The sequence below is a fragment of the Diorhabda carinulata genome, chromosome 2 (genome assembly GCF_026250575.1).
Source record: "Diorhabda carinulata isolate Delta chromosome 2, icDioCari1.1, whole genome shotgun sequence".
In the NCBI taxonomy this organism is placed as follows: domain Eukaryota; kingdom Metazoa; phylum Arthropoda; class Insecta; order Coleoptera; family Chrysomelidae; genus Diorhabda; species Diorhabda carinulata.
In genome coordinates this window covers 16,113,989-16,141,670 of record NC_079461.1, presented here as the reverse complement: position 1 = coordinate 16,141,670, position 27,682 = coordinate 16,113,989, and the positions used below count along the sequence as shown (strand labels likewise).

The 27,682-nt window shown below is 32.2% G+C and overlaps 1 protein-coding gene across 14 annotated transcripts in view; it reads left to right on the top strand.

Annotated features, from left to right (window-relative positions):
- Positions 1-27,305, top strand: part of LOC130890709 (UNC93-like protein) — a 223,457-nt gene extending 196,152 nt beyond the window's left edge. For 13 of the 14 annotated variants that reach the window (XM_057794954.1, XM_057794958.1, XM_057794955.1 and 10 more), the window contains 6 exons: positions 17,577-17,837; positions 20,199-20,485; positions 21,675-21,927; positions 22,041-22,197; positions 23,308-23,575; positions 26,514-27,305. In XM_057794954.1, the coding sequence (XP_057650937.1) occupies positions 17,587-17,837; positions 20,199-20,485; positions 21,675-21,927; positions 22,041-22,197; positions 23,308-23,575; positions 26,514-26,791 (1,494 nt within the window). In that variant the 5' untranslated portion in view covers positions 17,577-17,586 and the 3' untranslated portion in view covers positions 26,792-27,305. Of the gene's footprint in view, positions 1-10,677; positions 10,746-17,576; positions 17,838-20,198; positions 20,486-21,674; positions 21,928-22,040; positions 22,198-23,307; positions 23,576-26,513 lie in introns of those variants that run through there. The other variant, XM_057794956.1, reaches the window with a different exon arrangement.
- The last annotated feature ends 377 nt before the right edge of the window (positions 27,306-27,682 follow it).

Here is a 27,682-nt window from a genome sequence, read left to right as displayed (position 1 = left end):
ACTTCATGTGCGCATGCTTTTGATCAAGAAATATTGCGTCCTGCATCCAACCAGATGATGGCATCAACTGATCTGTTTAATACGGCTCGAAATGGGATATGAATACTTTTGACTTTTCTGTTAAGCCTGTATCTCCTACCGATTCCGGTAATATTCATTTAGTTAGAACAAATACCTCCTATATGAAGCGCGCTTTTGTAGTTTAGCTAGTCACTCATAGATGGCGCAAAGTATTCTATTAAGTAAAACTTATTATACATTTTCATAATAATTGTCTCTATTATTGACTACTCGTTTTCCTTGAAACTATCCTTTAGTAGGTGGACTTTGTAGGGATATTTTTAAATAATTTTTTATGTTAATCATAATGAAACTAGAGACAAATGAGGACATGCTTGTGAATCATATGAAGATATGTTGAAATTTCTTGAGCTTCCTTTGTTAGGTTTTGCAATTTTATTTAATTGGAAACAAAACTTAATGTAATTCCGTTGTTCAGGATCCATGTTTCATGGAAAAGACACCACAAATACAATGTCACTAATGTGGCGGAAATAGTAGACTCACAAGCTGAAACGGGTTAAAGCTTGTCACTGCTTATATCAACAAATGAGGATATGAGACATACCAGATAAAATAGTTGTAGGTTAAGTAATTAGTGCTATAACAATCATATGCCGCATTTTTTAATATACCTGGTATAGTAAAGAGTCTACAAGTATTAAAGAACTAATTTAACGCTGTATATAAATGGAATTACTAAATTCAATGATTACCAATCATGTATATCAAATGGACATTTTTGCACTGCAAGTTCAGTAATTTAGTAAATTTACGTTTGATTTTACCAGTCACTAAATAAACTGAATGATACTACTACTTAGTAGTTTCGGGACTGTAGCAATGCCAAAGAGGAGTACTCGGATCAAAGTACAATACATAAAATACAATTTCATGACAAGTGTTTAAGTTGTCCTGTATTCGGTGAACCTCCATATGGTTGATTTTCTGTAAACCACCCCCCAGATAACTTTCTTGGATCAAAGCTTAGGCAGTCGGAGGTTAGGTGTTATGCTCTATCGACTCTGTTGTTGCATGTCTGTTTGAAGCAAATAATATACAAGTCATTTAAACAGATTTTTTGTAAATATTGTTTTCCTAGGCAGACAAGAACTAGTTCCAGAAGTTCAACCTTTCTCGTAACTCGTATAGTGGGGCGACCACTATCAATATTGATGTGACGCAGAGATCAGCGATGTTAGGCTAATTAGACCCATATAATCTAATTGTGAATTCATAGACGTGGATAAATATGTTACTCAACAATAAATCACGTTAATATTTTCCACCAAAACATTTATAGCATCTTTATCAATTCATGTGTTCAATTCCATCCAATGTTCCCTTACGAGATTATTGCAGTGTGAGCCCTGGAGTCCTTCAAATATATAAGAAAATAAAAGTATATGCTAAGTCCAGCACAACAAATGTTTCGCCAGGTCAGTGATAAGTACCTTTTTTAACAAAAGTATGGAATTATATGCCATACTGTGAGGATTGAGATGAATGTTGATACTGTTGAGGTTGGTAGGTGGTTAATCAAATAATCACTAGTAGTAAATAGCTTGATTGCATGTTAATAAGAATAACAGAATATAGAGGATGTATTGAAATCTAGTTAGCCTAGAACAGTTTTATGCCTTAACAAAATATTGTGTTACCATAACAACTAACAATAACATATTAAAAGTGTCAGTGTAGAGTTTCACGTCTAAAAAGGAAACCAGAGTTACGCAATAAATTAAAAGAGAAAAGATGTCCACCGAAATTCGAAAAATTGGAGTATGCAGCCATCATCAAGTACCTGTATTTAAAAGGATTAAGAGGAAAGCAGATGTACGAAAATATACTTAATAACCTTGGTGATCAATGTCCTTCGTATGCGACCGTAGAAAATTAGACTGCAAGGTTCAAAAGAGGTAAATTTTCCATTGAAGATGATGACAGAAGGCCAGTTTCTGTGTCAGTCCCCGAAAATATCGATACAGTTCATGACATGATTTTATCAGAACGTCGAATTCGGTTGAAACGGATATCTGAAGCACTGAATATTTCATATGAACGCGTTAATTATATAGTCACGTCAATTTGGACATGAGAAAAATTACTGCAAAATGGATCCCCAAATATTTGAATGTTGACCAAAAGCATGCAAGGGGAGAAGCATTGCGTTCGATCTGTGCTCGATTTGAAAACGATGTAGACTTCTTAAACCAAATTGTTAATATCAATGAGACTTGGGTACATTTCTACGATCCAGAAACAAAGCAACAATCGATGGAATGGCGCACTCTGGTTCTCCAAAAAATTCGTGATTTAGTGTTTAAAAACACCCCCCTTATTCACCAGATTTGGATCCGTCCGACTATCATATCTTTGCTTAACTGAAAAAAAGTTTAAAAGGTCGTAAATTTTCTCCCAAAGAGGAGGTATTAAAAACTCTGGAGGTCTGGTTTGCAGAGCAAGAAGAAAGGTCTAGAGACGTTGCAGGTTGGCTGTAATAAATGTGTCCAATTAAGAGGAGAATATGTTGAGTAATAAAATATTTTGACATTGAAATTTTGCTTGGTTCTATAGCAGGCTAAGAATTTTTTAATATATCCTCGTACATCTGTTCAATACATCTTATATAGAATTGACTTATCAAAGTCGAGCGCATAAGCTCTGCCACACATACATCCTCTTGCAAAAACGCGATCCATGAAAAGACCTCACAGGAAAAAAATAAAGGGTGTCAGGTCACGTGGTCGTCTATCCCTTTTTCACATATAACGCGTAGTGCGGCGAAGCTCCATCCTGCCCACGTAAATCTTCGAGCATTTCGAGATATCTTCAGCGCGTCACGAGACCTTCATGAAAGTACGGACCTATGAGACCTCCCGCATGGATACCTGCCTACCTACACACCCCAAGCAAGTTTAATTCTTCTTCAATGAAGACGTGAGGATTCTGTTCGTTCCAATAGACGCAGTAATGCCGATTAACCGTATAACCGTTTAGTTTGTTGTTGCTTCATCCGACCACAAAATGGAATACTGGAAATCATTCTGACTGCATCTGAGGTATCACTCGCAAAATTGCAAACTTGGTTCGAAATCATCCTCGTGAAGTGCGTAAAGGAGACGGTAAATTCGACAGTGTACTCAGCATTCGTCCTAAAGAATGATTGGATTTTTGAGGTTCTCCCCTCTTCTTGAGATAGCTAGAGGTAGTTGTTACAAGTAATGGTAGTCCTGAACGCGGCGCGTCGGCAACAGAACCGTTTTTATAAGAATTTCTGATACATCTTTGACACTGTCAAAAAAAATATTTTCAATCATCAATTTTTTTATCGGTTAATCATTCTGAAAACGCGTCTACTCGAAGAGCACGTATTATCATATCATAGACATTATGGTCTGAAGCACGATTATGCTTCGATCTAATCTTTTTCGACAACGTTGCCAGACTATGAGCATTGCCTGACTTATACCGACCTCTGTATAATAGACCATACACCCTCCGTACACCAGCGTACAATCATAAAAATGATACAGTTGTCAACGCGGCAGAGTGTGTTTGTAACAATATCAGCAGTATTTTAATCGGTATCAATCTTTATAATATTGATCATTCCTTCTTTCATACATCACTAGCTTTTACCCGCGGCTTAGCTCGCATCGAATCCATTAAATAAGTATCAGAAATCATTATAATAGAAAAGAACGAACTCTGTAGATATATTAGAACCTGAGATATAGATCTTTGAATGTAGAAAAATTGCCAAAAACCTACAAAAATCCATAACTCCACATTGAATGTCCGCGCCTAGCTCCTCTCCAACTCAACCGATTTAAGTGTTCAAAAACTCAAAAGAAAGAGGATGTTTCAGCGAGTGTTCTTAAATCAAAACGAAGTCTCTATCCTGAATAGAACCTGAGATATTGAGGATAGAACGTGTGTATGTGAAAAACTCCCATAAGTAATGTACAGGGGGAAATCGCATTTAAGTATAACTTGAGAATGGTGAAAATTAGATGAAATCCGATGGTTGATGGCTGATCTGTGCATCAATACCTTTCATTGAAAAAAAAAATAAGCAAATCGGTTGGGTAGAACGCCTGAACGGACTCGGAATGGAAATCTCCAATTTTAAGATGAAGATATATAAGATGACCATAATGATAATGGACATCTATATTTTTGAATTATTTGTGAAATTACCAATTTTTGCAATATAGATTGAACTAGAGCTGTCTTCAAATATTTTAATCGGTTTTATTATCTCATCACATAATCAGTAGTCAATAACATTTATATATTCATTCTTCTTATAAATAAATTCTAAATATGTAGTTAAATATAACTACTTAAAAATTTATAAAGTATATTTAAAATGAGTTACATCATAATAGTTTTGAAATCTACTCAAATGACTACACTGAAACTTATATCAGGGATCGTAGCAATAATTAAATTTAACCTAATATATTTGCTTTGACTTAATTTCACTCTCTTGCGATACACATTATAATTTATAGTAATTCCAAGGTATTCTTTGATATTACCAAGACCTTTCATCTTAGTTTTTTAGACAGCGATATTTTAATTTTCTTTCAAAAGTGTTGGAATTATGGATTAGGTAACGGTGTATCATGGAAAATAATTAAATACGTCAAATTGGATGGATTATTTTATTTCGTTTTTTGAATGATCAATGAAGCTTTTACTTATAGAAAATCCCAGAGTAAATAGATTACTCTTTAGCTTACCAGTCATTACCGTCTTACCATTACGACTTACTGTTACTCTAGATTTAAGATTACCGAGTATCCTGCTTGTAGCATCTTGTACATTGATAACATCAGGACTGTACAGTACCTACTCGATTGTTCCTTGATTTCCCTTACTCCTGATAGTACGATGGTTCCCATCTTAGTTGCAGTAATGAAAGTTCCATTCTTTGCAATAGAAAATTTTATAGGTGTCTTCAGTTCAGAAAAGTGTCAGCTAGATCAGAAAAGTAATTTTATTTTCTTTATTTTCTATCTGAAAGTTTCCGGCCATAAATGCAAAACCATCTCCTTTCTGTGGATCAGCTTGGAGGGATTGATTGATTGATCTTTATTATTCTGTTTGATGCTATTAGGTATAAGATTTTTACTCATTAGCTCAATTTCTTGATCTAATAATCTTGATTTCACGAAAGTGAATTATCTTCCGATAAAGTCTCGATAGCCGTTATCACACCATTGTAAGAAGTGGGTAAGATCATTAATAGTTGGGTCAATTTATCAACTTCTGAGAATGTTGCTCCGGCTGATGCTAACTCCGATATAAACAAATAAAACTGCATAAAATGCTTACACAAATCTGTTTCACCTTCTACTTTCAAATTAAATAATTTCTTCCGAGTCACTAGTGGTTTTGCTACACATTTTCGCTCAAATATATTGTCTAATATAGCTAAAATTTGTTTTGTCGATAAATCCGGTTTCACATAACTAAATACGAATCGGAGAAATATTCGATTAATATATTATGTTCATATGAATCACTTCGAGTTCACTTGAAAGATAACGGATTCTAAACTGAATGAATATTTTTTTTTTCGATTTTCAATTTTCCATACTGTCTGTTAATCAATAATTTAAATGATTGGAAATAGTTATCCCCACTGAGAATCACTTAACCACTTGACACTGATTATCAATTACACTTTGAAATTTATTTTGTATTTTAATATATTTCGATCCAGCAAGCACGTAACCTGGGCCCATAACTTGTTGGGATTATGGATTAAGTAACGGTGCATTTCTGAAAAATAATTAAATGCGTAAACCATTGGCAAATTATTTTATTTCTATTAGAGTTTCAGAGATATGTCCTTACAATCTTGAGGATCGGAGAGAACTAACTACTTACAATTATTGTATTATGATTGTCCCTTAACTAATATATTTTGTGTTTTTATTATCTATTTTATATTCAAACTTATACCTGTATTTAAGACTTGCAGCTCTAAAACCTTTATCTTTATTTTTAGAAGATACTCCAAAACTATATTGAGATTAAAAATGTAAAAGTATAATATCTTAACTGGTTTACAAACCTTATTTACATTTTTGACTTATTTCCAAGACTCATATATATTCAAACAATCAACTTCTTTATTTAGTAGCTTTTTCTCAAAAATGATTTTTTTGTAATTCTGATACTGTTTACATGATAATCAAATTTCTGTGGGATTTTTTTCGAACGCTCCTTCATTTGGAGATTCACACTCTCTAATGATGTCATTCATATTCTCATTTTTATTTGATAAGCTATTATTAGACGAGTCATTACCAGGATTTTCAAGTTTTAAATCATCATTTACATTATCGCATTCAAATTTATCTCTATCCAAACCTATGCATTTCACATTCTCTTCGAAAATATCAACGTTTCTAGCAACTGCAACTGCACAACTCTATTACTTAAAAGCATTCGGTATCCAACTTCACTACACCCATTTAAAATAGCCAAATTAGCTATTTAGAATTTTTTTCCTGTTCCGTATAGGAGCAAATTTAAATCATTGTTTATCACCAAAAAATATTTCATAATATTGGATTATATATAAATATGCCTATTTCTTTTAGGAAATTGTGAATCTTACTGTTCAAATATTCCGTGCCATTATCACATTTCACAAATTTGACTCTTTTTCCTGATAAATTTTCACTTTACTCGACCAAACAGTCATACACTTCTATTTTGGATTTCATTATATATAATTCTACTGTAATCATCAATAAATGAAATGAAATATTTTTCACCTTGAACTCCAGTAGTTTTAAAACGTCCTCAGACATCAATCTGGATAATTTCCAAATTTTTTTTGCCTCCTCTCTATTATTTTCAAATGGAACTCATTATTTTCAATACAATATATTCAGATTCAATTTGGCTTGGAAATATTTAACAGCTGATTTTTCGACAAAACATCTAATATTTAAAATTCATATGGCCTAACAATAGTACAATTTCTCTCTTTCACTTATATTATTTATATTTTTATCTAATATATTCAAAAAAAATGAATAATTATTCATTATTTTTCCTTTATGAATTGTATTATTTTCTGCAACTTTACTAACACTTGGATAGTTTATTTTGTTTTTTGACCACTGATTGTTTTACTCATTTGAAGGAATTCAATGTGAATTATATCGCATACATTCCGAAAAAAGTTGCATGGACTTTATTACCTAACACGGGGATGGGGAAACTTTCGCGTGCCAATTTTTTCTAATGAAATATATGGTGGGCCAAGCTGTAGCATTACATTATTGACTAAAATAGAAATATTCCTATAATTTTTCTGCAACACCGTGCAATATTAAAAAAAAACATTTTTAATTATAATTAATTCAACTTAAGTTAGCTGCGAAATAGAAGGTTGAGGAGCGCTGGTCTTTGTGGGAACATGTGACATGTGGAACTGTTTTTGTTTCTGCATGACTTCATCATAAACGGCTCTATTTGTGATGCTGAAACTTTTAACAATGAAAAAAGGTGGTCAGCCTATTTCGAGGACAATTTTTTCTTAGTTTCATTATTGACAACGTTTGTTCGCACAAATAGCTTGTACCAAACATAGCCATTATTTTCCGGGCGTGGGCAACTATATTTGGGTATTGTGTCCTAGATAGGAACTTATAAAATTCCAATTTGCTGGTGTTCAGAAATAGTTGCTTCAAATGGGTATTGCATTGCATCTCAATTGATTCAAGTTGGAGGCTAGCGGGTGTTTCATCAATTTCATCGAAAAAATATTTAATGATGGTTGAATTTCCTCAAAATCTTGAAATCTATTCTCAAATTCTTCGTGCAGTTCCGTTAGTTGTTTAGTGAATTGAGAAAGATGATATACTGTTAAGTTTGGGAAAATGAGTGAGTTTGTTTTTTTCTACACAACTGCAAAACAATTTAAGGCAATTTGAAGGCTTTTAAATGTCCCTAAAGCTCATCTAAGAACTGACTTTTCCCCTGAAGTTCCGTATTTAATTTATTTGTGAAAGCAAATCTATGTAAAATGCGAAACCAGTGAGCTAATTTTCGACAGACATGATCTTGAAGTCGTCCCATTTGCCTTGCACCGTCAGAAAGTCTTGAATCTTCTTTATTAAGTTCCATACTCTCTCGAAAGCGTTACCACAGCTAAACCATCTTACTTTCGTGTGGTAAAGGAGATCAGAGAACTCGCATTCGGTAGATTTTAGAAATTCTTGAAATTGTTGATGCACCAAACCCCTCGAACGTATTGTGTTGATAATTTTATCAACCAAATTTAAAACGGGTTGTATACCAATAGCTGCTTTACACACATCTTGGAATATTAAACAAAGCAGAAATAATAAATTATTATTAGGATTTTCTTTGCGAAATATATTTATAAACCCCAAATTGCTACTCACCACATTGGGTACTCCATCCGTGGTTATGTTACATAATTTGTCGATAGGCAAGTTAAATTTTGAAATACCCTTGAAACAAGAATCGTAAATATTTTTCCCAGTGGTTTTTTCTTTTAAGGATTGTAATTATACTAATTCTTCAGTTATGTTAAACTCTGAATTAATTCCTCTAACAAAAAACAGCAATTGGGCAGTATCGCTCATGTCTGTGCTTTCATCCATGGTTAGAGAAAAGTACCCGAATTCGTTACAATTCTTTTCCAATTGTGACGATAATTGTTCGACGATGGCGTCAATTCGATCAGTTATCGTTCTCCGTGATAAAGCTAAGGATTGAAACTCTTCACTTTTCTCGGGACAAATAATATTGCTTACATGCAATGTTTTACAAATTCACCATTCGATAATGTTGGGTTACTTTTAGCAATTTTGTAAGCTACAACATAACTTACCAGTGTTGCAGCTTTCTGAGTATCAGATTGCTTCGTGAACATATTCTGCTGTCCACGTAACTTCTCTTTTTGCCTTTCAACAAAAGACTTTCTCTCTGCTTGTGTCATCTATGAATATTTTACATTTTCATTTTTTGAGAAGTGTCAAGACAAATTAAAATCTTTAGAAAATGCAACTGTTTCATTACAAATACGGCAAACTGGTTTGCCAATAAATTCTGTGGAAATATATTTCCATAACCATTTTTCTTTAAAAACTCGACACTCAGAATCGACTTTACTTTGGTCTACATTTTGCTGCTGTAACAAAACAATAAAACCAACAACAATTCATTGCCCAAACATATTTTATAACCAAATCAATCTAAAACACAAATAGTGATGAAGTTTACGCTACCTACTTGTATATCATTATATAAATAAACTGTTTTCAGATTTTACATACAAAATACATAGTATCGGAAATAAATGTACGGCGTAGGAACCTACGATTTAAACTAATACAAATCTCTGTTTGCGCGGGTACGGCGCTGTTGTGGCGAGGTGGGCGGTGTGGACACTGGCAGCCGAGTGAGCGCGCGTGGGGGGTGCGTTCAACTGCGTTCGACGATAGTCGGACTTCGGTCAGACGGTCCGTGCGCTCCTACTCGAGTTTCATTCGACATGCACTGCCATTACTGCCAATTGATGAGAATGAGTTTTGATTGCTATTTGTTTTTAGGTATGGTAGGTGAACGAAACCGCACAAACACAAAAACTTGTCCATATTGGTGGTTTAAAACGTCAAATACTTCTACGACATTATTACATAATTGTTTTTGTGACCGATAGAACAATCGAGTTACGGTTCCTCAAAAAAAGCTTTTTTCTACCCATTCGAAATTTAAACAACTGCACTGTGTCATGTGAGGTGTTTAAAAATCTTACGTCGTCTCGTTCACAACAGTAGGCGACAAACAGTGCTAGCTTGTTGGGTGACAAAATGGATGGAATTCGACACATTTGGCGGAACTTGTATTAATTAAATTGGGAGCTCAAGTTAACCGCATATGAAGAAAACTCAGAGCAGCACGGCACCGATTATTTAGGAAGAGGAAGAAAGAAGGGTATTTCCATAGTTTGATCATGAAACCCTAGACAACATGAGACACTACACAACAATACTAAATTTATCATATATTTTCGTGTCAACCTAGAAACATATCGTGAAACGTGGGAACATAATATAATGAAACTGCTATCACCTGAAGAAAAAATTGGTTGTCACTTTTATTGTATAATGCACAATCACATTGGACTGTTTCAATCAATAATTAGGATTTTTCTTTATCGAATTTCGACATTTGTGCTGACGCCACATACGACGTTTACGCTGCAATGGTTTGAAATAACTAGAGACGCGGCATAAAGCGTTTGAATGACGCCTACGGTGTTCACACTCCAACGTCAAAACATCAATTTGCAAAAAAATAACAAATAACAGAATTTCTCTTATGGGGACATTCTTTCAATATTCATAATTCATTTGAAACGGTTATATTTATTCAATCATTAAAGTAATTTATATTAGTTTTTTTTTTTCGAATACTATTCTTTTAACTGTTGTTTGGTGAATTTTGATTGTATTACTAATTAATCAGAGTCGATACTTGAATATTGAATTACCTCTAGTATCTTCGATCTCCGCGGAATGTTACCCATATCTTTGCCCGTGATACTACATTCACAGTCGGTACTGTAAACGGTTTCATTTGTATTGTATTTTTCGTTATTGCTTCTGAGATACCATAAGGTAAGTGCAATCTATTCTCATATAAAGTGAAACTTACATCCGATGTTTAAGAAAAACATTAACAAATTCTCGTCTTTGAGAAAAAAATATTATTGTTTTCTCATTATCCAAACGTTATTTAAAAAATGTAAAGATAGTGTAGGTGTGGTTATACATTTGCATTTCATTTAATTTTGGAATTACGCATTTGATTTATATGTAGTAAAAGCATAAATAGGTTTCAAAGGACTTTTTGCTGGAGCAATTTCTCTTGTTTTAAAAAATATAAATAGGAAATGTTATAATAACTGTTCTCATATTAATTTTTCATCTAATAAATATCAGAAATTCAAAAATTGTTTTTTCTGATATCTAAAGTCGGTGATACGGTAACTTGGAAGTAAATCGGTACAATATTGAATATTTAAATTGGTTAGTAACAAAAATCACATGTTTAAATCCGTTAAGGCTTGTCGTATTTTCAATGTATACATTAATAGTAAGTTTTGTTTCAAGTAGAAAACGTTTCAAATTATTGAAATGTGTCTATCGTGTTAATGTTAATAAATAAAAAAATCTTCGTCATGAAATGAGCGTATATTTATGGCGAAATGGAAATTAATTGCTTTTTTTCTGCTTTAGTCTCCCATTACAGTATCATCTTTTGCTATCGTCATTATCTCCGTTTTATTTTCATCTAATTTCATATTGATTTTATTCATTTCCATATTTAATATTTCCAGGTGACGATGTAAATATTCTTCCGATTTCGCTTATAATACTATATCATCTGGGAATTTCCATTTTATATGTTAGTGCCAGGCCTCAAGTCCCTATAGTGAATGTTTTCATTTGATACTCTGCCTTTTTTATTGCTTTATAAATTATTATTGAGAAAACTGGTGGATTTAAAACATATCGTTGTTACTTTCATCGCTTTTATCATTGTTATTGTCTTCTGACATCTATTACGGTTTTTAGATATTTTAAATATATCTTCTGTCCTTATCTGATCAAAGACTTTCTCCAAATCTTTAGAACATAAATGAAATTCCTCACCTTTATTACTTAATTTCTCACCTGATTAGCTAATTGTACGTATTAAGTCCTTTGTATTTCCTTCACTCCGAAAACTACATTGTGAGTTATGTGAAGTAATTTATTGCCTATATCTATCGTACTTTTCTCTTTACCGCATTTGTAATCCTCGAAATATCTTCTTTATCTCTCTATTACTTTATATTCCTCTTCAATTATATTTCCTTCCTTGTCTTTTATATTCATTATTCTTTCTCTTTCTTAATTGTTTTGTTGTGTTCCATAAAATACTTTTTGATTTTCCCTATAGTTTTTGGTCATTTTGTGTCCCGAAATCTATATCTATGATTTTTCTTTGGCTTGTTCCTGTTTCTTTGCTACTAATTTTTTTATTGAATTATATTTTTCACAATCTTCCGTATTTAAGTATTTCAACCGCTTAGAAGATGCACAAAAGAATTTTGCAGCAGCTATAAGAATTATAGAATGTGATTTTCTTTCAACTAATATATATTGGGAACGTGGCAATGAAACACCAAAGTCTTTCCACCAAACCACCAAAGACTAACTTCAATATATTTTCCGAGCTTTCGAATACTTATGTATTCGTTGTTTGGGAAATAATTGACATATCTCAATTAATTATTTCCCAGAAGCTTATATATATATATATATATATATATATATATATATATATATATATATATATAAATATATATATTTAAAATGATGAAATTATTAAGCAATAAGTCAACTCACAAAAAAAAAAAAATAGGTTCCTTCGAAATCTTGTCAAAAACAAAATAATGTTTTAATTCAATCTTGAGAAGAACAATTTATTATTTTTTATTTTAATAATTTTTGGAAGATAAAATTTGACGTTTCGACTTTTCTTCAAGGCTTCATCAAAATATGATATTGACACAGGCAATTTGTGTATTGCACCTACATCATGAACATCAAAAGAATACATTCAAAATAGAAATTTGTTCTAATAAGAAAAATTAATTTTTCATCGATCCTTACATCTCAATATGTAGCAGTCTTAATTAATCAAATTATTTGTAGTTTTATTAGAATTTACAAAGTAGCGCTATAAATTTTAGTTAAATTATTTAGATCTTTTTTATCATTTATAGCTTTTTCGTTCTTATGAATGTGAAACATTTCTAAAAATTCTCTTTTTTGCGTATTAGATTTCGTTCCAAGTATTTTTGAATCTTTATAATTGAATTTATGTTTTTTTGATATTTCATGGTGCGTTAACGCAGTTTTATTTTTTTATCGTATTGATGACCTTTTAGTCTATTTTCTAAATATTGAGAGTTCTGCCCTATGTAGACAGCGTCACAATTAGTACAAGGCATTTGATATATAATATTACTTCTTTTGTGTTTTGATGTTTTGGATTTCAATTTAGTGAAATATATGGATAACGTATTATGTCCTATATGGCTTATACTAATATCATATTTATTAAAATAATTTGATAGTTGTTGGGAAAGTCCTTGTACATATGGTAAGGAAAAATGTTTTATGTTTTGATGTTTGTTTTTGAATTGTTGATGTCTGTTTATCTGGATAATCATTTTCTTTCAATGCAGTTTTTGCTTTTTGAATAGACATGCATCTTAATTAAGTTAGTCCACTTTGTTAAGTAACCGTTCATAATATAGCTGGCGTTCAATTCATATATATATATATATATATATATATATATATATATATATATATATATATATATATATATATATATATATATAATTACATCAATTTCTATCTGTCTTTCAAAAATTATTGAAATATGTTGACAAACGACCATCTATTGTGATTTGTGATAACTAATTTGAGTGAATTACTCGTGTATGATTGAATAGTCTCATTTAATAAATACTATTTCTTGTGTTTATTGTTTGTTGTTTGAGTGCGGTTACTGCAGTCTTTTCTAAAATTATCCTCAAACCAAACTGAGTTGTTCCAAATGTCAATCTCCTACCTTATCATACTCCTTACTGCTCTGAAATCAAATTCTTACTGATATGATGGTACACATTTTGTTTATTCAAGCTCATGATTTCATCTCGTACGTTAACATCTATTCATCTTCTCTCTTAATTTCCTCATATTTTCACCCTCGGTACTCTGTCGAAAGCTTTCTCCATATCATTAAATCCAAATAATGCATCTGTATCGCGGCGTACAGTTTTATCTATAATTTGTAAATACGTGATCTTGTACACTTCTACTTTGGCGGAATCCACTTTGTGCATCATTTAGTGTATTTCCTAAGTTCGTTTTTTTTTCAACAATTTGACATGCTATCTGTTTCCCTAATTTTTTGCGATAATGTGAAAATAATAGATTTATTTATCGTTATCGTAACATTCCTTAATTTCCTACTTATTAGATGTTTTTATATGTTTTCCGTAATGAGTCGTCTTGATTTTTAATTTTTTTATACAAAATCAGTCTAAAATAACAGGTGAATATTGTATTATATTTTAACATGAACCCTGTATACTTCAAATCGATAAATACTGAATGAGCGCCGTGAATCATAGAAAAAATTTATCTAAATTGATAAAATGAATCAGCTACATTCTCCTTTCATACTTTTTGGCTACTGGTTTCAACTAGAACACCTTGACTCTATCTTATAGGTTATACCACACAACCAACCTATTTATTCACGTACTTGAATAACAAACAGTTGTTAATTTTTTTATTAGTATTTCAATTATCAAGGAGAACTTGACTTGTTGGCAGGAATATTTACTTTCTACAATTTTGATAGAATAATTTCAAGTTTTGAATAAATTTTATTCAGCTTGCATTATTATTATTATTTATTCAAAACTTAATTAGTTTGAATAATGTTTGTGAAAGAGTAGACTAACTATTTGCTAAGTTGTTAGTTGGAAACGTAAAAAGTTGTGCACGAAATCACTAAGATATACTTTTTCATCAAATACTTTACAAGTCGCTTATCGTTACCTAAATATTTATCATCTGTAAAATGGATTAATCGACTGTGAGATGGCAGTACTAATTCTTTTTGCTGTTGTTTATTTCGAGGAAGTACAGGAACGAGCTCAGTTAGTCTACAATGCTTCTGATAATTTGATGAGCGACTATTTTTCACTTGTTGTTTAAAAATTTTCACATTTTGGACATATTTCTGCTGTCAGATTGGATAGACGGCTGAAAAAAAACCATTTCATAATAGGCCATCAAAGGCAAGGAAAAAAACGTGAGTTATTCTTAAAGAGTCTCCTTGTATATGAATCACATACTGTAAACAAAAATAACTACAGAAAATATACAGGGTATTCCGAAACTTGATACAAAAAATTCGGAAGTGAGTATATAACGTGAAAATAATGCTGTGACATAAGGAAAATTTTCTCATATCATTTCTCGATGCTAAGTTATAGGCCTTTAAAGCTGCGAAATCCTTATATTTAAGTATATTATAGCTGAAGGCCAGTGGCAGCTCATGCCAAATAGTTAACAATCCGTAACTTTTACAGGGACAAATTGTAGAATATGTAGATTTTTAAATCGTTGTACATGCCAAGGAAACCGAAAATCAGGGAAAATTATCATAAATCTAATTATTTGTCGAAAATACTTACAGGAGGTATGAAAATACAATCAAACATTTCTAATTGAACTGCATACTGTCGAATATCGTGTTACTTACTTAAGGAAAAAATGGAAATGTAGAAGAATTTAGTTGGTTAGCCTACAACTTATCAAATAAAAACAAAAAAAGCTATAATAAATATTCAAAGTGACTTGCACATCTACACACTTCCGGAGTCTATGGAGGATATTTCTTTGAACTTAAAAGATGCCTCATAGCGTCACAATAAAGGTTTATTCTATCGATCATTTCGTTCCTTGTATTCACCGCTATTGCATATACTAATCACTTAAGATATCTCTGAAAATAAACAGACCACAAAAATTATCGCATCACTGATATTTCAGGATATTTTTAATACTTAATTTTAGTTAGTTAGTTTTTTGGTACAATCTGTATATGTATCAACTTAATAGATATTCCTGGTTTCTTATTATGGATAAAAAATATCACAATTTCTCACAAATCTTTTTGAAAGCACAATTGCTCGAGTAAATCATTTTTGTCTTGGAGAATGCATTGAGATCGAACTTTCTAAGCAAATTGTGTTATTGTATAGTGAAATTTTAAATTTATTTTGTTAATAATGGCCTCGGCGTTTAACAAAACATGTGACGAATGAAGAAGCCGCTAGAATCATCGCGCCGCAGTCAAAGATACGTCGCCAGGGTAATTGGAGTTCAACAAAGCACCATATCCAGAGTTGTTATTCGCTACCAAGAAACAGGGCAGCTAACCAAAAAACCTAGACAAGGCCGCAGAAGGGTAACTTGTGAATTATGAAAGACTAAATGCTGACAGGTACATAACCAATATCCTAGAACCCCATGTAGTGCCCTATATGCCTCATATCGGTGACAACTCTGTGCTAATGCACGATAATGCTCGTCCACACGCTACTAGAGTGGTTCGGCAGTACTTAGAAGAGGTCGAGACACCCACCCTGAATTGGCCTACACGTAGCCCGGACCTTAACCCAATAGAGCGTGTTTGGGACCATCTAGGATGGCAAATTCAGCAATATCCGGCACCAATCAGAACACTAGATGATCTTCAAAATGTTCTTTTTAACTTCTGGGAAAATATGCCGCAAGGATACGTCCAGAACCTGTTTAGAAGCCCTCCAAGACGAATGGAAGCTGTAATTAGAGCGAGGGGCGGCAACACACGCTTTTAGAAATTCATTGGCTAGTTTTAGTTTAAGCACCGTTCATTTTTTTGTATAGATGTTGTGTACAATTTTTTTGATATTTTCCATGTTTTGGTAAATCAAACTTTTTGTCCTCTGCAGATTAAACTGATATAAAATAAATGTTGTAAAAGGCGTATCTATTGGTGTACTTCAAATACAGAGTATAATTCACAAATTCATCTCCAGATTTTAGAGGGCTGTGAGAGGTGTGACTAAAACCAAAATTCCTGAAAACATGTTCTGCTCTGGTATTCATAACAGGGTCACTAATAAAACGTTTGTGTCTATATTGGATAAAACTCTCCCTTTTAATCCACGAAATGACTGGAGACTAGCATAACAAATAATAAAATAATTTCTATCAACAATGCCAAAATGGAGAACAGAGATAGAACTTCTATAAACAAACGTAAATATGTGAAACAAAGCACAATGACCTTTTTCTTCCTCATATGTACCATAAAACAATAATATTCAAATTTTCACTCAGGCAACGGGAGGTATATCACCTCCCCACCACCACCATTGCTGGCTCAGTTGAAGTAAAACACTGTTATGAATTGCAGAAATATTGCCACTCTTATATTTTTTTCTATATTATTCTTTCTATCAATAAAGTTTATGATCAACAAAATATTAAATACATAACACACTAGAAACTACATATGTCCCAACTGCATAGTGGACTAAAATAATTTATAACCAAAATAAATTCTCTGTTGACATAGGTAGAAGTATGGATATATTCTGTACAGGTACAAACTTTTGAGGTTTGAAATGAGCCTAATTCTTCTTTATTGACTGACGTATTATAATACTGACGAATTTATAAAAAAAAATGTTTAGAAATTCATTTTTGTATGGTATTTTTATTGACAAATTCCTTATACGCATAACTCGCGCTTGTAAAGCTGTACCTTTTAATATTCCTATTATTAATATATCGACCTTTTCATGCACACCCTTTTTTTTACAGAAAACAAGTTATGGACAGTAAATTTAGGAAAATCAAAACAGCGGAAAATGAAGAACCGTTCGATGAATTTGAAGCGAGAAGAATATGGAAAAACGTGTTACTAATCGGATTTGCGTTCATGATTCACTTCACAGCGTTCTGGGGTGCTTCCAATTTACAAAGCTCTGTAAATTCAGAAGCAGCTTTAGGGACATTCACTTTGGCTAGTATATATGGTTCCCTTTTGTTGTCAAATATCTTATTACCTGCATTGGTTATGAAGTAAGTTGAATTTATGAGAATGTGTATCTCATTCTTATGATAATAACTAACATTAAAAAATGTGTTTCCAAAAAGTTATCATTTCAAATTGGAAATTTGATATAAGAATTGGTGTATCACAGTTGATTCCATCACTTTTACGAAATCAAATCTGTTAAATCAATAACTGTCCGGTAGGAATATATACTCTATAAGAACTACCGATCAATCTATTGTTAGAATTGGCGATAACTTGAAAATTGAGCCGAACAGTGGACTCTCCCTTAACCGGGTTCCGCTTTAATCTATTAACACAAAATTGTATGATGAATACATAGGTAAACTGCAAACTCTTTTGAGAATAGTTTGTACTATCGCATCGGTAACATAATCATATCAATCTGAGAAGTTGTCTGTGAAAGCCCCGTTGATGTTAGATAATGCCCCATTTCATCCAAATAAAGACAAGTGGATGATATTGAAGCAGCCTTCTAGCCACATAAAGTATTTTCTTTGCTACAGCCCACATACCAGAACATAACACAGGAATTGTGAAAAAAAGATCAGAAAGTTTCTGACATAACTGTGTGAAGAGAATAGCAGTTATAGGTATGGCATCGATTTGTTAAAAGAAATTGATCTAAAAGATTTGTGCTATGTGCTAGCTAAGTCATGGTAAGAATTACTTGATCCCACATTAGAAAAATCGTGGCAAAAACTTTGGTTTTGCTTTGAAATCTTGTATAGAAATTTTTTTTATCAAAATTACGAGAATGTGATGGATGTTGAGATAATTACTCTATGCAGTGGCTGTACGTTGAGTAAGAACTGCAGCAAAAATTCTTTCAGATATTTAAATTACCACGCAATGACGGTGAAGATAGCTCTAGTATGTTAAAGCTACCACATTTCTTTTATCACATATGATGGAGCGAAAGCTTGTTATAGATATTACCATACAGAATAATTTTATCATGGGAAATTTTTCTTTTATTTCATACTCCTCCAAAATAGGCGTCTGTCTCTGCCACATCTTCAATTGTCTAGAATATTTCTCCACCAAGCTATTTTCTAAGTTTGGAAATTGATCGTAAGTAAAGTAATTTTTGTGCAACAAAAGCAGACGAATGCCGTGAAAAACTAACTCTTTTTCTTGTCAAATTTGGTCGTTTTTTTCTATGTTCGTCATCAAATCGTGTAAGCAAATAAGTATTACATTGACCAGGTATCGTTCTACCTTTTTCTAAATAATTGATATAATCAATAGCCAGCTCTTATTGGCCGAAGAAACTTTTTTGCTATTTCAAAAGTAGGTTTGTCCAAAGAAGTCGATTGTTTAAGCTCTTTTTTTTGTTTGGGAAATAATGAAGTAACCATGTTTCATCTACTGGACCAATTCAATTGAATTACTTTTAGGATATCCAAATATTCGTTTCCATTTATAATGTAATAGTGCTTTTAATGAGCACTAAGCAATCGCGGCACCAACCTTACAGATATATTTTTCGTATATAACCTCTGATGGAAAATATTGAAAAAAAATTGATGTTTAATAATTTTCTCTCCATATTTACATTTACATTTATAAGAACAGTTTTCTTTATATGGACATTACAACTAATACATCTACCAGTTTCATGCGAAATTTTGATAAATGACATCAGGAATGTGACCAAAACTAACGATATAATCATATAATAAATTGAAATTGATGAAACCAAAAAATACGCTAAAACAAATTACAAAGTTAAAACTAATTTTTTACGTAAGAATAAAACTACATTTCGGGATAGAACTAATCAGAATTATCGATAATTACTATAGAACCGCTCAAACTTTTACAACAAGGTCATAAATCGTCAGTTATTATATTCTGATTTTAAAATTTATCTTTCATCTCGTAACTAATTATATTAGTTTTTGGTTCTCTTAAAACTACAATTTGATTTGTATTACACTATTATTTCACTTCTTTTGGTTTAGAATTGAAGAGTCAACGCGGTAGAATCGAACAATCATTTTTATTTATCATTTTCTCCACTTAAGCAATGCTAAAGGCGCTGATAGCCTTCATAACGCAGCAAATCATTCACCGTATCTTCACTAATTCCGATTACAAATTTGTAATTATTGATAAGTTTGCTGCCCTTCGCCCTCACGACATTCTATTTGCTCTAGAAAATTCATGACTGATCGATATTTTCATTCAATGTTGTTACGGTTAAATATTCAAAGGTAGCACTATAAACGACGAAAAATAACAAATAAAGGATAAAAGTCAACAGAAAGGCTTCCATCCCTCCAAGCTTTTCAAATTCTTGGTATTAATTTGTCTGTATTATATAAAAAATATATCAAACGTAATGGAAGTTCTGATTTCAGGTGGCTTGGATCCAAATGGACAATCGCATTATCCTTTATAGTCTATATGCCGTTCATTTTATCCCAATTTTATCCAAAATTCTATACATTAATACCTGCAGGACTGGCAGTTGGCTTAGGAGGAGGACCTCTGTGGTGTGCAAAATGCACTTATTTGACTATAGTGTCAGAAGCATATGCTAAAATTGCTGGAGTCAGTTCAGAAACTGTGGTGACAAGATTTTTTGGAATTTTTTTCATGTTTTATTCTTTTTCACAGGTTTGGGGAAATTTGATAAGTTCTGCTGGTGAGTTAAATAAATATACTGACTGACAAAATTATGTAAACCTATCTAAGTATCGATCACAATTAAAATTTTTTCTTTATCTGAACTTATCATGCCTCGAACCAATTTCGATTATCATCAAATTTTCGAGCTTACCCACCTCTAAATGAAAACAACTAAATATTTATAAATTCACTGCGTCATTTGACCATTTACATTATTAAATTTTGTTGCATTACATTTTCTTGAGTTAAGTAAATTGAATGAAGTACGTAGAATTCGCTAGTTATTCTAAGTGATTTTGAGAGAGGTCAGTTTGTTGGGTTGCGTGAAGCTGAAATATTTTTAAAAACATTTTTGTATAGTACGAAAACAAATTTCTGCCATGGTGTCAACAGGTGCAGGGCTCTACATGCCGTAGAGCAGTCACAGAACATCAAGATCGTGGATTGAAGGTTTTGACTCTTAGAGACCAGGTGCGTGCACTCGGAAAATCGCAAATGTGGTTTGAAGAGTATCGATTATTTGCACGCATACATTAAGTTGTCTTTTTCACTATCGTTCTCACTGTTCAACATCTTCGTATCTGTCTGCTCTGGTGTTAAGAGATAATTTAGTGGGACCAGCAAAGGTAATAGGTCATCATTAGTTAGTGACGAATCACAACTTTTTCTTTGTGAGAAAGCGGCGTGAATATGGATGTGATCCACAATTTTATAAGGAACGTCATGTGCACCAAACTGTTGATGATATAATATGGGGTGTTAGTTTACTAGCAGATGAACATTAGTTTCAGTTAGGGACAACGTGATAATCCGCTACATTTAGATAGTAATGGAACCATGTCATTCCATATTTCTCATTATGAAAATCTTATTTTCAGCAAATCAGACAAATCCATATCAGATATTGCAAGAGAATCTTTATCATCAATATCGCCTGAGCTGCCTCCAATTAGTCATATTCAGGCTATGATTCATTGCAGGCAATTTTAATCGCCACAGCTCCTAGCAGCACTTTGTTATAAAGTTGAGGTACCTTCGGATGGAATACTCTAGGAAGAATCGCAGGTGTAAAACACATTTTTGAGCCAGATTTCTTAGTACTAATGAAGTTGAAAATACACTCAACATATTTAATACTTTTTTTGTCAGTCAGTTTATTAAAACAGTGAAAATTGATGAAAACTATATTTGATTCCTAATTTTAGTTCTATCGTCTGGAGAGATAGCTATTTCTAATAAAACCACGTCATTTTTCATTAATAGCTCAGAATCTACAAAAATTAGAGGAGTTACAAACAAATGTGGTGCTAACTTTTGTCCTGGAGTTATAACTTCTGACTCCGTACCCAATTTAGTACCACCTCCATCATACAAAATCAACATGATTGCTTCTATTTATTTCTTGTGTATGGTAGCTGCAGTACTTATAGTTAGTGTTGGTGTAGACAAAATGTCCAGGTGAGAGTTATTTAATAAATCGAATATTGATAATTATCCTCATTCGTCGTTATTTGATCCATAATGGACACAACCTCAATTTTTGACTAGTTAAAATAACGTTAGTTTCACAGGTATCGGAAAGGAAGAAAAGTCATTGGGACAACAACGGGCTGGAGACTTCTTGTTGTAACTTTAAAACACTCAACTCAACCTTTACAAATGTTAATTCTACCCATTATAATGTTTATAGGAGCAGAACAAGCTTTCTTAGCTGCAGAATATACTTCGGTGAGTCAATTAATTGTATTATATATGAAAATTTGCTTTTTACAATCAAAACAAAGTGGAAAGGTAACATAGAATACATCTAATTCAAAATGGTGGGCTTAGCAGTCCACTTATTCTCACATTCAATCCATAATTCAAAGAATGTCTAGGTCTCTTTCGCAATACTGAACACCATAAATGCAAATACCATACTCCTACAATCGTGTGAGATAAAAACTGTTGGCTCGTCTTCGGATTAGTACCCACATTCTCTTAGTAATTCTGATCATCTAATGAACAAAATCATTCGAGTTTGCTGGTACTGCTGAAATAGTGAAAAGTTTGAGGATTAGCTCCTCAATGCTTATTTCAATTAATTCTTGCATTTGTATTTATCTTGGTAGATAAAGATGGATAAACCACTGTTTACCGGTCATAGGTTCTTTGTGGGACTATGAGAACTTATCAAAACAGTGGGCATATCAGATTCATCGTATGAAATTAGGTTAGGTTTTATATCGATCTTGTCTTTACATTCTCCATCTAAAAACCTTTTCTTAAAAGAAATACCCTCGAGCTCGAAACCCACAATCCTCTTATATAACCAATCCAGAGCTCTGGAATTTATTTCTCTCATATTTCCACTATTGGGCGCTTCCTCAGTCCCGAATTTCTCTAGCATTATATCTTTACCTCAACACATATCACTTACGAAATTTCCTCCAAATTAGATGTTGGTACTAATCCGGAGTGTTTTCTGTGTTTTTGGACCATTTATCATGTTTAAAAAACCACTTTTCTGCACAATTTTTGAATTTTTTTTTAATTAAACATTTTTTGCAAAGACCGTGTGATTTTCTACATGTCACACATAAAATAACATAAAGTGAAATTATGTTGACAATCTCAACAATTTTTCTTACAATATACCCGTTAGAAGAAAAAATCGACATATATTGTTTCCTCAGAATTTAAGGAATACTCCTAAATATTGGTTGGGTTTTTTTCTTTGGCTTAATTTGTATAAACAGATATTATATATATATATATATATATATATATATATATATATATATATATATATATATTCGATCTACCCATTCCTTATTTCTGTGAGTACTATTGTTTCAGGCCTACGTTGGTTGTGGATGGGGCATAAGTAACATCGGCTTCGTAATGATATGTTTCGGCACTTGTAATGGTATTGCATCTATTTTATGCGGCAGTTTGGTAAAAATAACAGGAAGAGCATCTCTTATTTGTGTCGCTTTTATTCTACACGTAGCATTGTTGATAACTTTATTGTGGTGGACACCAGGACCTTATAATAGCTGGATATTTTTCGTAGTTTCTGCTCTGTGGGGGGTATGTGATGCCTTATGGTTGGTACAAATCAATTGTAAGTAGATTCTAAATTAATGTGTAGAAGTAAAAAAGCTGGATGAAATAGTACAAGTTCATTCAATGTCACAAATATACAGTGAGATTCTAACGTAACGGATATATTCAGTTTCTACGACATTATGAATGCAATTGACAAATCTTAAAACGCCTATTTATGAAACTACACTTACGATTAAATATATACGACTGTCTGTTCAACACTACGAGTAGTAATTATCACTCTAAACATTAGTTACAAATGGAAATTGCGGATAATGCCGTGGCTTAGATATTTTTAGTTCTCTATTGAACAATATAATCAATTTCTCAATATATACATTTAATCAAATTTAAAAATTTGTGTAAAAATTTTGCACCGATCCGATAAGAACTATTTTCAACATTATTTGATACCTTGAACTCAAATCTAAATATCAAGATCAGTTTTACTTTTTAAGTCTGTGCATCATGACAATACTCCGTTCTTTTAACAGCTGTATCAAACATCACTTCTAAAGTGAACTTATAAAATTGTAGACACATTTCAATGTATTTTTGTTACAATTGATTATTTGTCATGAAAAAATGGAAACATCAAGACGTACCTAACGTTAAGGAGCGAACTGCGATATTATATATAGTAGAACCGGTAGAAATTTTCCATCACGTGACTCAATCTACGATTATCGACACATATTTCCTACGTACTATCTTCTTCTACCAATTAAAGTCAAAAATAATAACCTAAGTTCGATTGTCTTCTTCTCAATACTAACTACAATACATAGATACGTCATAGTTTCTTTAAATAGTAATCTTGAAAAGAGACAACGATATAATTGACCAAACTGAATAACTAAGTGTACTTAATGTTGAATTGGACATAATGTTTGTTTACTGTGTTGTTTTTGGCGAATTTTTAGATTTAGCGTGTACTGTTGAAATCAGTTTGTTTAAAACTAATTGGTCACATCGGTAGGTACGAATATAATCAGCTTGTGAACTTTTGACATTTTTTATAGGTAATACCTAAAATGCCGTAAGACAGAAAGATTACAATTATAGATTATACTTATATACGATATATTAACCAACAGCTATTTTCAGAAAATATCTGAAAAACAGTTAAAATCACGAGCACTGGAATTTGTTATGAATTTTATTGAATATTTTGAGATAAAAAAAACTCACGATGAATCTTTCCAACATCTTTTATCAGTTCAAGAGGTATTACACTAAAGTAAAAATCTATTTAAGGGCATTCCTTTTAATAATTTTGTTACATATACTGAAAAAAAAAACTGGTTTATTCAAGAACGAAATTTTTTTAAGAATATATTTCGAATGAGATGAATTCTAAAAAAAAATTTCTACTGAAACTCTATAGTCTTAGACAAATATTCTGCTATCAACTGTACAGAGTGAATCTACTAACGCTCTTAATATAAATCGGTTCATATAGTATAATTCTAATTTAGTCAGCATCTACCGAGTTAGTAGGTAGGTTAGGATTATAAATTTTATGTGTGGGAAGATTCGAAGATTTGTCAATTATACTACGAACTGCTATTCTATCTGGACATGATATTGTTTTCCTCTCTTTCTCAAAATAATTCCTATGAGTCATGGTTTTCTGTTTTTTTGGTTGCTTCTAAGATCAAGAACATCGGTTCTTCGTCTTTGCTCAAGATTTTATTAAAATATTTTAGCGTATTCAGTTTTTGGTACTGTAGATCTTTAGGGTATATCTACAATTTCTTGTTGACATTGAAATTTGTGAGGAACTGTCCTTTTTCTAAGTTTAAGTCTTCCTCCGACCAGCTAATATTTAACAAAAAATAGAAAAATATTCATAATTAATTTTTCACGCTAGCAAAGACAAAAGTAAATAATGATATCAGACCGTGAAAATAGTTAAATCGTTTTTAGGATAAATACCTATAATGACAGCACCTCTGACCAGATAATAGGTATAACTATACTAGAAAAATTAAATTCACTGAGTTAATTATAATAGATATTATGGCATGTAGATAAGACATTTGTAAACTTTGATAGCAAAAAGTTTGGACGAGCAGCCTTTCCGGAGCACGCGAGTGGACTGATCGAGTGTTCTGATGTGCTGCGATGTCATCGAGCGCCGACTTTGAAATAAAATATCTCAAAAACTACACTACATATCTCACCTAATACTTTTTTTCATTCATATTTTTTATTTCCAACCAACCTAGTTCACAGAGAGCTCAATGCCGCTTAGACATGATGCCAGACAATTTGCAATCCAATGTAAAATTTTTTTATCAAAAGCATGCGCAGATGAAATTCTACTGATTGTTCTATGCAAGATATCACACTTGCAACATTATCGATTTGGTGCCATTTTTATTGCAATTGCAATTCTAGAGAACAATGAGTTTTTAATCTGCTGATATTACGTCTCTCGTCAACGATTTCTTCTTATGTTTAATTTTCATTAGAAGCTTCTCAAATGTTTCTTCATCCAAACTCAAATAATTTTTGTATGTTTTCTCATCTAATTCCAGTGCCTGTCCCACCATCGCCTAGGTGCCCTTTTCTGTCGATCACACTCCAAAGGCCGAGCAGAAGGAGATATAATTATTGCCAGTGACGCACTTTTCCTTGTTTAATCCACCTAGCTTCAATATTTTCATTTTCAAACTGATCGCAAAATATTAAATAAAATTTGAGGTTAGGAAACTGTTTACTTTTACTTATGGAACTTTGATCACTGGCAACTATGATGCGATAGCAAGCGACATGCAATATTCGTCTATAAAATATTTTGGTCTTGCAACAAATTGCACGTTATCTTATATCATGTTAAGCGGCCTTAAAAAGCAAAATTAGTGAAAATTTCTTGCACGATATTCTTCTGTCATGTTAAACAGCCTTCAAAAGCAAAATTATTGAACATTTGTCATTTTTTGTTTTAGCTTACAGTGGAATTCTCTTTCCTGGCAAAGAAGAAGCTGCATTCAGCAACTTTCGATTATGGGAATCAACAGGATCTGTTATTACATACATTCTGAGTCCATATTTATGCATCAATATCAAGATATATCTGCTAATTCTCCTACTTGTTTTTGGTGTAGCTGGATACACAGCTGTCGAATATGTACACAGAAAACATATGAAAGAAATAGATGAAGACGTTAAAAAAGAAAAATTTGAATTAGTTAGTGATGTAAAATCTGGTGAAGTTGCCGATTGATGTGATTCGTAATAGCAGAAAATATATTATCAAAACTGAAGCTTCCAAAGCAAGAACAATAATGTTTTGACAGTTGAAAGTATATTTTTAATCAATGTGGATAAATTGCATACGTTATTAAGACCGAGCCATGTTGTGAAACGTTTGAAATCTTCTGGAGTAAATAGAAATTTATGTATTATAATAATGGAATCGTATAATTATATTGTAAATAACATAAACTCGCTACAATGAGCTCTAATCAACAATAATGACAAACATATATAACCAGAATTAACAATGCCCTAAAATTATATTATTCACTTTTGCGTCATTTTGCAAACTTGATTTCTATTTATTTATCATTTGAATTAATTATTTGTGTATAACTGAATTGAATCAGTTGTTGTCATAGCCCACACGGGGAACAATGTTTTAAAGGCAGTTGAAAGTATATTTTTAATCAATGTGGATAAATTGTTTCACAAATAAATGTTATTTTTCTTTTACATGCTATTCTGATAATAAAGATAAAGATTAGAAAATATGTTTTTTTTTCGCATCAACCATGTGGGCTATAAAATTACATTGTTGTTCTCTTTTCGACGCTTATAATGTACATTTCAAAACTATATGGCTTACGGTAAGTTAGCGGTTACAATTTGCACCCATAGGTTTGTTACTTCTTCATAGTAAATATTCGTGCGTAATTTTAGTGTGACGGATTCTTACTTATTTTGGGCTATTATTGCATATTCGCGGCCACTTTTCAACACTTTTCTTTATTTGTTTTAGTTTTTGAAAGGATGTTTGCCACTCAGATTGCTACAGAGTTACGAGTAAAAGCTCTGATATATTGTGGAGGCTGGCGTTTCTGCCTTGTTAAGATATTCAAACTTGTGTCAATGCTCG